This window comes from Limulus polyphemus, unplaced genomic scaffold (assembly GCF_000517525.1).
Source record: "Limulus polyphemus unplaced genomic scaffold, Limulus_polyphemus-2.1.2 Scaffold1090, whole genome shotgun sequence".
NCBI classification, from domain to species: Eukaryota; Metazoa; Arthropoda; class Merostomata; order Xiphosura; family Limulidae; genus Limulus; species Limulus polyphemus.
The window spans coordinates 293,552-305,516 of record NW_013666700.1 but is presented as its reverse complement, the minus strand read 5'-3'; the positions used below and the strand labels follow the sequence as shown (position 1 = coordinate 305,516).

The 11,965-nt window shown below is 29.4% G+C and overlaps 1 protein-coding gene across 4 annotated transcripts in view; it reads right to left on the bottom strand.

Moving 5' to 3' along the window:
• LOC106462085 (protein Hook homolog 3-like) overlaps positions 1 to 11,965 on the bottom strand; it is a 54,119-nt gene that overhangs the window by 40,923 nt on the left and 1,231 nt on the right. For 3 of the 4 annotated variants that reach the window (XM_022389222.1, XM_013921968.2, XM_022389225.1), the window contains exons 2-10: positions 11,341 to 11,460; positions 9,797 to 9,882; positions 7,380 to 7,452; positions 6,058 to 6,108; positions 5,186 to 5,318; positions 4,421 to 4,488; positions 2,686 to 2,832; positions 2,189 to 2,283; positions 1,197 to 1,276 (exon numbers count right to left, since the gene is read on the bottom strand). In XM_022389222.1, the coding sequence (XP_022244930.1) occupies positions 1,197 to 1,276; positions 2,189 to 2,283; positions 2,686 to 2,832; positions 4,421 to 4,488; positions 5,186 to 5,318; positions 6,058 to 6,108; positions 7,380 to 7,452; positions 9,797 to 9,882; positions 11,341 to 11,373 (766 nt within the window). In that variant the 5' untranslated portion in view covers positions 11,374 to 11,460. The remainder of the gene's footprint in view (positions 1 to 1,196; positions 1,277 to 2,188; positions 2,284 to 2,685; positions 2,833 to 4,420; positions 4,489 to 5,185; positions 5,319 to 6,057; positions 6,109 to 7,379; positions 7,453 to 9,796; positions 9,883 to 11,340; positions 11,461 to 11,965) is intronic. The other variant, XM_022389224.1, reaches the window with a different exon arrangement.

The following is an 11,965-nucleotide window of genomic DNA, read 5'->3' as shown; positions in this document are numbered from 1 at the left end:
TTCTTCTTCTGAAGAAGAATAGTGAACTATTCAAAAATGCACGAGTTTTGGATCTCGTTTAAAAACCATTAATATATTTTAAATATTTAGGTAAGTTTCTTGAATTTTAACTTACCTTTGCTATTTTTTTTAGTGTTTATTCCACAAAAAGTACATGGAAACTATTTTAATGATACTAAGATGTGTAGGGTCAAAGTTTGTATAATTTGGTAATTAGCTTCAAATCCTTGGGTTCAGCTTGGTTAAAAGCAAGCAAATGAAAGCAAGGTTTGGCCAGAAAATGAACTAGCATATAACACTTTTCTGTTCCAAGCTAAGGAGACCACTTCTCGTAGTGAAATATATCAGCTACCAATTAACCTAACAAATAATGGTCATTTTTATCTTATTAATTCAGCATTTTTTTGGCAATAGAAATATATTACACTTAAGATTAAGCCAATCAAATAGAGAGAATCTATATGTTTTACTCTAACTGTATATAGAGAGCAGCGATGCTATATTGACATAAACAACCTTGGCAAGCCTTGAAATGTTACACATTTGTTTTGGATAGTTATGCAAAGCTATGCAATGGCTAACTGCACTAGCCAACCCTAATTTTGGCCTAATAGACTAGAAGAAAGGCAGCTAGTCAACAGTATCTAATGTCAACTCTTTGGCTATTCTAATCAAGTAGTGGGATTTGAACATAAACTTTAACAATGCATCTGCAGCCCTAAAGTGTAAAATACAATTTTGCAGCAATGGGACATGAACCATAGATCTTCAGATTCACAGTCCTCCAAAATAGCTACTAGGCCACACCCAACCCAACATTATAACTTCCAAAAAGACAATCAGCCAACAGACCATGGATCTTCAGATTCACAGTCCAGCAAAGTAGCTACTAGGCCACACCCTACCCATCATAACTTCCAAAAAGATTCAGCCATCAGAATGTATACACTTATATTTGGCATGCAAGAATTGAACTGAAGGTTATGATTTTTCATACCAAAACATACATATAACATTACAAATGGATATTGCTCTCTACAAGCTTTACAGTTACGCAAAATGTTTTTCTTTTATTTCTTGAAGTGCAATACAGCATTGAGTCTGGAGATCAAAAACTGCAGTTGGGCATATTGCACAAAAAGCATGAAAGTACAGGAGAGGCACAAAAAAAAGTTAAATATAACTTAAAACTTTACCTGTTTCAAGTTTATATACTTCATCCTGCAGTATTTCCAACTTGTGTTGCATCTGTTGAAATCTTTTTCCAGCTACAGTGCTACAGATTGAGAATGAAAAAGCATTTAGTTTGAAATGATGTAATTCTATTAAAAAAGACTCTGGACACACAAAATTTATCTTTGAGTTCCCATCTGGTTATTATTTAGTGTGCAAAAAAGTCCACTTCACATAACACATATTCATTCTAGTAAAGATTCAGAATACTAATCAATATTCATGATACAGTGGGCAAAAAATGACGAATTTTAAACCATGTGGAGCAGTTAATATTAAATGTCAAGATTAATAAAGAGAGATAACTAAGTACAAGTTAAGTAAAGAATACTGAAGCAAGTTTACAAGTTGGGAGCTTAACTGAACAAATATATGTACACACACACATATTAACTCTTACAATTTAAATCTCAAGTCTGAAAAACATTAAAATGTAACATAACTGACTGCTTGCTAAGTATTAAAAAAGTTATAAAACGATGACTTTGATCACTAATAATTTGATTAGCAAAACATTCCTTACAAACTCAAAACTCTAGAAGTAAATCAACACACTAAGATTTTTTCTGTATAGATATATATACTTTTATTCCTTGCTATTTATAATCAATATATTGTAATTACTTCATTTTCAATAGGATTATTATTTTGATAAGTTTTCTAAATTCTGGTAGTTAATTGTTTGTTTGTTTGTAATTAAGCATAAAGCTACACGATGGGATATCTGTGCTCTGCCCACCACGGGTATCGAAACCCGGATTCTAGTGTTGTAAGTCCACAGACATACCACTGTGCCACTGGGGGTGCTGGTAGTTAATAAAAACAATTACAAATCAGAGAAATTTTTCTATGCACTGGGAATTTTACTATAACCCTCATATTTCACCTACCAATGCTACACAACTAACCTGAAGAACTAGCATGCATAATAAAAATATCATTAAAATTATTTTACCTTGGATCTTCTAGGCTTTCAGAATTGTTTAACCTTTCTAAAAGTTTTTCATTTTCTTGCATTAAACTTGCCTTCTCATCTTGTAATGCTGCCACCTTAATAACAAAACAATTTTATTATTATGAAAGAAAACAAAACCAAAGCAAATTAAATAAAACTCTTAATGCCATTAAGCAATAAAATAAAAAAAGAAAATAAAAAAACCTGAGTCAATACAGTGATACATTTTGTTTGGCAATACGAGAAAAATGAAATCTAAAGTTCAGAACTGAGAATTATTTTCACGTTTCTAACATACAAATTAAAATTCAAAAGTTTGAAAGCTTTCTTATTTTACCCTCTTTCTTTCACACAAAATTTTATTAAAATATTTGTATAACACTGGTGGCAAGACATCAAGCACAATAATAGAACTGTTTAGGAGTAAAAAGAATCGATTATGAAGAAACATTTTTTTAAAAAAGAGTTCCGATTAAAAAATTTTAAATGTTTCTTACCTGCATATCTAATTCATGACAACGTTGGCTAATTTGTTCCTTGGCTTCTGAAGCTGCTTGAAGTTCTTCAGCAGTTTTTTTTAATTGTTCATTAAGCTCAACATAAGAGTCTCCCGAGTAGCTGGTAGGTATTTCCTTGGTAATTAACTAACATAAAGGACATTGTTTACGTTACACTGTTAACTAATGTTATTTTCTTGTAACTTGAAAACAAAAAATTAAACTTTAAGAAAACCTACAGAAATATCCATAAAAAACAAATATATATCAAGATTTAACTAAAACTAATAATGTCCAATTTATATTAAGACACTAGTTCAGATTTTGTTAAGATATTTCTTTATCTCCGAACTCAACAGCACAACATTTTTTAAGTATAATATGATCAATACTACAAATCACACTATTTTTCTTGTTTTTGAATGCCACACAAAACTACTTGTAATAGTTTTCAAACAAGACCCAATACTGGAGTGCTTTTGAATAGTTCAATACTCTTCTCCTCCTGAGGAAGAATAGTGAACTATTTGAAAGTGCTCAAGTTTTGGGTCTCTTTTGAAAACCATTACAACTTTTATATGTGATTGTGTGTGCTAACTTCTTAATCAGAACACAAAACCACTTGAAAGCTATATGCACTAGCCATTCCTAATTTTGAAGTGATAGAATAGTGAAAAGGCAGCTGGTTAACAACTGTCAATTCTTGGACTACTCTTATTAGACCAAGTACTGGGACTTGGTTATCACTTTTATAATGCATCCACAGTCTCCAAGTGCATAGAAATATTTTTTTTGTAGCAATGGAACATAAACCACAGAATCTCAGATCCACAGTCTGGCACAATAACTAATGGTCCACTTGATCCATTACACTAATAAATGGCATCATTAAATAAAGATGAAGTATAAAAAATCAAGTTTAGTAACATGATCAAACTAGAGTAAATATTTTCTTTAATCATACTTCTATATTATTTCAATGCTCAAAATATTGAAAAATAAAAAATCTAATATCTATTGAATTTTTCTATAAATCAATCTGAAGTTTAATATGAAAGTTAAATCCATTTCAGCTTGGCACAGAAATTTCAAAAAGGAAATTTTTAAAAAACATTTAATATTTTTTGAATTCTTCTATAAACCGATCTGAAGTTTAATATTGTTTAATATAAAAGTTAAATCCATTTCAGCTTGGCATACAAAGTTTGAAAAGGAAATTGTAAACTTAATTCATCTGAGGTGGACTACCTGTTTATAGTCATAAAAGTTGAAAAAGTACTTAGTAAAATTCATCTATTAAACAATAATACAAGTGGAGAAACAAACTTTATACACTAGCTTACCTATAAATTTAACTTGACAAATAATGGATACAGTATAAAGTACTATATATATTTTATTTAAAAGAAAATCCCATCTAGCATGGAAAATTTAAAAGAATAATTGTATGTCTTCTTTCCTGATACCCCATATAAATCTTCTTAAACCAGGTTTAGTTGCAAAAAAAAAATTGCTTGTGTTCTAATGTCTAGAAATAATTTGAAACAACTACAAGTCATACATAGCTGTCATTTTGTAGTTTTGATATGATTTTTGGTTTCCAAAGAAAACAAGGAAATAACATTCAATTCTCCTTTAAAAACTTTCATACCCCTGAGCAGCTTTTGCTTTAATAATTTAAACAAAAAAAAAGGTGTGTGCAGAAAGTAAACTGAAAGACTGTGGTAAAATTTACCTCTTGTATCACATTCATCACTACATGCTGAACATCTTCCTCTAATCCCATAATTGCTTCTATATATTCTACAAATAATACAAACAAACAGTTTCATGACAAAACAAATATAGCTAGAAGAGAATACTGGACTACCTCTTATCTTTAGTAAATGTCTAACTGAACAACACTATGATATCATTGTTGTCAATTAAAATAACAGCAACTTGTAAAAAGTCACTACTGTAGAATTATCACAAAATTATGTGTGTGTATGTATATACATATAGTTGAATAGTAGTATTTTACATTACCCATTTGAATTAAAAAATTAACCTAGGATCTATTTATTAATCTTGTCTATAATGATTTATATAGTTTCTCATTTTATTTTTGCTATTTAAGAGAGGACATATTTCATTACTTCTCTAATACATTCCTGCCACATTCTAATAGTGGATCAGATATGAGTTTCCATATTTTTTTAATGAACTGGAATGTTCTCCTCGAATATATACACATTTTACACATATTAAAACTCATAATTATATATAGTAATGTTTGTTCAATAAATAAATAAAATACAATTTTGACTATACGTATATAATAATTTTTTATTGCATAAATTTTTAAAAACCAAACACAAAGTTTAATAGCAAGCCATTTCTTAACAAAATACAATAAACTTCTTCTTGGGCTTAAATTGTTTTCTTTTTTTTTTGCTATGAAGATCATAGGTTACTTATCACGTATCTTCAAACATACACACATAAAACAATAACATACCTTGTTTTCTATCACAGTTAACTGCACAGCCCAATACTAATTGTAACATACGTCCCAATTCTACTGGATTACTATTTTCTCCTATGGCATTTACGTCAGGCATTTTAAAACCTATTATCTGTTGCCCAAGTGCCTTCAAAATAAAAACTAAATTACATTTCCACTACAATGCACTAAATACATAAAATGTGAAGTTCAAGTGATAACAAGATACAAAGAGAAACCAAACTATGTTCAACTTAAGTTAACACTGATTTCATGTTCATAATTTTAATGAACCAAACCACTGTGGTATGTTCAACTTAAGTTAATACTGATTTCATGTTCATAATTTTAATGAACCAAACCACTGTGGTATGTTCAACTTAAGTTAATACTGATTTCATGTTCATAATTTTAATGAACCAAACCACTGTGGTATGTTCAACTTAAGTTAATACTGATTTCATGTTCATAATTTTAATGAACCAAACCACTATGGTATATTCAACTTAAGTTAATATTGATTTCATATTCATAATTTTAACTAACCAAAAACCTTAGTTATTCCCAGTAGCATGAAGCATAAAAAGAAATTACATTAATTTAGTAATTATTGGATTGTCTGAGATAAAACAATTTCCTTTCTGAAATAACAAAATAACTTTTTTTTATTATCATGAAAATATTATTGCTCATATATTATCAGTTACAATAACTGATAACGAACCATATTCATATCAGTATAAAAATAAATAGTAACCATATACAAACTGAAAAAATTTTGAAGCAATATTGACTTCAGCAGCAAATATTGCATGTTTTGATCGCTATTTTAACACCATTTTAAAGTTAAACACAGATTTATATTTTTGTGTAAAAAAAAATCTTACCTCATTATAGTAGTCTAAAATTCCTTTAAGTATCTTCCTTAGATTACTGACCTGTAGTAACAGCAGTAAGTTAAAATTTAAATATTTGCATTCACACTAATCAAACATAGGAAAGCAATTAGAAGTACACTATACACCATCGTATGTTTATAGCACTGAAATATTAGGTACTATTTTCATCTCAAATATGAATAAAAAGAAATATACTACTTCCTTTTTAATTTGAAGAATCTGTGTTGAAGTACATAAACATGGCACAAAGAATGCTAAAGCACCAACATGTTTAAATGCTTCAAGTCATATTTTTACACAGCAGAAACTTAAGTGTGAGGCAACTAGCTTCTGGACACACATACACATGACAGTACTTCACTACTGGTTTTACTAATAACAATTGTCGATCTTAAGAGTAAAATAATTTTTTTCTAACTAAAAAAAAAAGACTTGTAGTAATCAAATTTAAGACCAAACATTATATTTCCAATACAAAAGATATAACAAAATCAAACATCAACAAGAGATAAATCCTTACTTACAAACTTATATACCATGAAGAAACTAATTAAATATGTGGGCTATTTACCAATCATGTCAGTACACACACACTGAATATTTCAAAAATGCAAGTACCAAATGGGAGACAATAAAAGTTTTGAACTTTGGGAAAATAAGCTAGCATTTGACATTTTTTCAAAAACATATTTGTTCGTATTACTGTAAATAACAAAACCTAAACCATAACCAACTTATCACTGAGTTATACGAGATTGGGGAATTACACCCTTCATCAGTAATCGTAGACAGGGCAAATTAAAATAATAAAATGGTGAAGTATATATGTATGGAGTTTTGAAATGTCTCTTCCTCATAAAGTAATTAATCCTCTATTTATATAAAAATAAGACTAGTGTGTGAGTAAAAGACATTTCAAAACTCCATGACCAACTAAGAACTACACTTTTAAGCTATATCACTTTCATAAGGACAGTTGATTGTAGAAGTGTTGCTCAAAATATCAAGCAAAAAGATAAAAAAAAGAATATAAATTGCTAAGTATTATCACAAAACAACCCTCTCATAAAGACCTTGTAAAATATTAAACTGCAAAAATAAAAAATATTTAAATGAAGAGCTAATTAACCATTGTTTCAAATGTTTACATTACTTTTTAAAAAGGCTTAATTTGCTTTGTAAATAGAAATTATGAAAACTAAAATTATTATTATCATACAAAGAAATATAAAATAAGAATAAAAAATGGTTGAGAACAGCTTAAGCTTAAAACTTCTACAAAACTATTTCTAAAAAAGATAATGCACAACCTTAAGCCTCCAGTTACTCCCTGTGCCAGACTTTATCTTTGCTAACCATCCACTGTTAAAATATTCTGGTGCTCTGAAAGGAACAAGCACAAGATATTAAAACAAAAATTAAAAAGAGAGAGAACAGTAACTTATGTAAAAAAGTCAGAAGTGCAATTTAATCAGAACTACCTTCATGTTCTCTTATTAAGAATGATTTCTGTTTCCTTTGATGTTATTTTTCTTATAGAGTTTCAAAACACTAAAAATCACTAAATAAAATCCTCTCAATATCATACCAACATACTTTCACATAGAACTGTTGTAACAAGTATTTATGAAAACATTATGATACCTCTCTTCAGCTGGTGTCAATTATTTAGGATTTTAAAATTAAAACTAGTTAACATTCAGAAAAGTAGGGAACTTCAGATTTCAACAGATAACAAAATTGTACTTAGATATGTAACATAACATCCTAATGTAACTGTCTAAATATATACTATTTTTCAGAACTAATCTATGAAGCACATAATGTTAATATAAACAAATAAGGCTGGTGCTTGCGTGTCAACAGTGACAGAATATTTTCTCATGGTGAAAACCAAAAAACTTGAAATAGATAATTTTCTTTAACCTCATCTTTGCTCATGGAAAGCAAACTTGAGCTACTGCAGATTTTCTTTTGTAAGGTGGCACTGGTTATGTGCTGTTAAAGGTACTAGAATAAATACAGCAAATCATTACACCTCACTATTACGTACAACATCATTTCTTTGTCCTGTATCCTAAACAAGATTATTAAAAATTATTAATTTAAAAAGAAGAAATAGTGATTCTCAGAAAAATACAGAAACAAGATAGGTAGCTTAAAGTGAAATGCAATATTAAAAAAGTAAAGAAACAGGTTTAAGATTTGAGACATTGTGTTGAAATTATTTCCTCAAGCTACAAACCCCTATTTTGACTCTCCTAAATATTACAGCTTTTAGATATGGAGTCAAAATAAGGATTTGTAGCTTGAGAAAGTAATGTCAACACCATGTCTCAAACCTTAAGCTTGTTTTTTTTTTAGATTGCAGTTTTGCTTATATCTGTATTGTTTTGAATATCCCTATTCCCCTTTTAAAATTAACAATTTTCAATAATCTTGTTTCTTTAGCTTTTTGTTTATATCCATCATGGACATAAGTGAGTATAATAGTAGTACTGTCCTATTTGAAACAGTTTAGTTTAATGAAATGTGTAGTTGGTATATGGTCCTCTCTCAGAAAACAATGACAACCTTTGGATTGGCTTCATGCAGATTGGATATCTATTACTCCTGATATCATTGCCACAATATTATCATTGGTAGTGGTACAGTATGTATGACCACTATGACACATGATCAACATACCACGTTATGTATATGGTTATAAAATATATATAGCTACTATATTCATACCCTGTAGCTGTATGGGGAGTCTGTAAACACTGGATTGGAGGGTCTACTGAACTATACTGCAATGGTGCATGAACTGAATTTTGTAATAACATGAGTTTTATACATGCATGCATGCACATGCTATCTTTTAAACTATGACTTAAATATTTCTGTTGTGGGAGACAGCCTAGACATTTGTATAACATTTTAGATGTTTGTGTAACATGGCCAAAACTAATCATGCAGCAGTAAAAAACTGTGATCCTGTCAGCAGGATCGTGTCCAAAAGAGCATGAACCCTATACACAAACACGTGATACATGACATCAATAAGTTTATAATTTCTATGGTACATGTGTCATGCCTGCCATATAAACATTAAATCACATTCACGGTCTGTACACAGCTATATACGTATACATGTAGTAGATTATCAGGCTCCATGTAAACAACAGACTACATTAAAATGATTAGGTGTCAACAAGTACACAGATAGATATTTGATAGGTAGTCAATTAAACTTAAAAACTACACTACACAATGCACAATGATGCATTTAGTAATATTGACCAGGTTTTATTACAATATGTGCAGCTATTTCTCTATAGACTGGCAGAACAATATTAAATAATAATAAAGAAGAACAAATGGGCGATTCCTATTATGAACCACTATTGTGGTTCATGAGACAACAGGATACAAGTGTATGATTTAGATAAAACAGGTTAATGCTCCAATTAAAACATTCATTTTATTCTAACAGGGCAACTGGCTCATGGAATAAAGGACAATACTTCATAAGAGTTTAAGAGGAAAAACTGATGATTTTGTGAAATAATAAAGGGTGGGTTTCAACTTTTTACTCTTTCTTAAAGGTGGGTGTGCAAGGACAGCCTTAAAAGATCAAATGAAACCTAGTTGTCTGTATGTTACTTAATGTGCAGTCATTATCAGAAGTATTAGAATATGAACAAAACACAACCAACAAGTGTTAGAGAATTTGGATACTTACATCTGAGCCAATGCTTGTGCCATTACCACACCATCACAAAGATCTTCAACAGTTTTATTGTTTCCTTCTAAATCAAATGTCTTCAACTATGGATTAAAGAAATTATCATAAAAATGTCTTACATCATGTGTATTTTATGTCTGTTGATTCATAATTTTGATTAATCAATTAATTTACATGATGCTAACCAATATAATCACTACTCATATGTAACCAATTAAGTTGCTCAGCTCTAGTGTCTTGTGCAGATAAATGCACTCAAATCACTAATTCATTCATTCATTTATTGTGAATAAATACTTGAGTTCATTTTCTGTAGTACAACATAAATGTGATGTTCAAAAGTACTGAGAGATAAGAAAGAGCTACAAAAAATTACAAGCACTGCGTACTTACTATAACCTGAACAGTAAATGTTTGAAATGTATTACCCATCAGTAGAAATTCCAAACTCAACAAAAATGTACATATAGAAAGTCAAAAGCATATGGTACAATATACATCAATGGCCATAACTCGTATGCCACTAATCATTGCAACCATTACAAGAATTATGTTTATCAAAAAACTAAAGAAACACAAAGTTTTTCTCTATTATTTGGATCAATAAGACTTATTATGATAAATATACTTTTTAACATCCTGATAACTATTAACTTTATTTACAAACAAGGTGTAACCTCAATACATTCATACATCTCTACTACATATTTCAATAGTATTCTAAATTTATACATACATACACAGTTTGTATCATGTACAAGTCAGGAACGAAGGTGAATAATTATTGCACATTTCAAGTCAAAAAACATATCGGTTTGGTGATTCTTGACTTTAGACAGACATGTTAGTTTCGTTCATTCATTCATATGCATATAGCTTTTACTCCCAAGGTTCTAACTTGCACACAAGAGTCTTCCCTTCTATTTCACTATTTAGATTATAAAAAAAACTGTAATTGTAGCTTAACAACCTAAAAAATGTTGATTTATTGAGTGCTGACAGTTCCAGTAGTAGTATCCCACAGAGCTCTGAGCTAATGAGAATTGTCAAACCAAAGGTGTTTAAATTAGAGGCAAGCACAGAAAATTTGGAACAGTGTACACACTGTGGAAAATTCCTAGGAACCCAGTAAATAAAATGAAATACAAAAACTGGCATGAAATTTATCACAAATGTTGATTTTGAATGCATAACATATAGTTAAACGGTGTGTATAGTAAACATACATTTTCTCTCTTCAGATATGTAGACCTGTGTAAGCTTCTTTTAGAACTTAAAATGACCACATTTTTGTCACATGTTCTACATTATTTTTAAATTCTCAGATTTATAATTGATACCTGAGTAGAAAAACAGACCCAAGATGGGAAGTGTAATTAAAAAACCTAGGGAGTGCTAGGTTTTTGAGTACCAATGTCAACTTCTCATTTAAGTGTATATTTTTAATACATTAATTGACAAATTTAAAATATTTCAAAACTTTTACAAGATGAAAGAAACATTAAATTTTAATACTGTGAATATAAACACATCTAACTTACCCATTTTATCAGACTTTCTGTAGTATTCTCCATGATTCTGTTTCTTCAGATAATCCTTTTACTTTTTGGCTAAATTGCACAGTCATATAAAATTTCATAAATTCCTTGTCCTAAAACAAACTGTTAAGTGATTCCAGTTATCAAACAGCTAAGATTAAACATTTGAAGAACATAAGAAATTACAAATGGGAAAAAAAATTGTGGACATTTTAGCATACCTAACTAAGGAAAGTATTACACATCCCTTCAACAATATAAAATAAAACACTAGCAGCAAACAACCAAAAAAAAAAACACAACACACATTTCAAAAGTTGAAAATTCAAATGGTTAAATAATTCTACCTAAGACACTTACTTTGCTACATTTTATATAAAGTTACCCCTACCAACCCTATTAGACCAACTTTCAAGGGATTTTTTTCAGATAATTCATCCATGCCCTATCTTAAAAAACAAATTTATATCAAATCTACTTCTATGATCCCAATAATAATAATTGTAGCTTCTCATTCAGCCTTCACTTCTATGATGAGACTGATTCTGAGCACAATAAACATTGTAAACTAAAAATACAATATTAAATACACACATATATATATATATATATATATATATATATATAT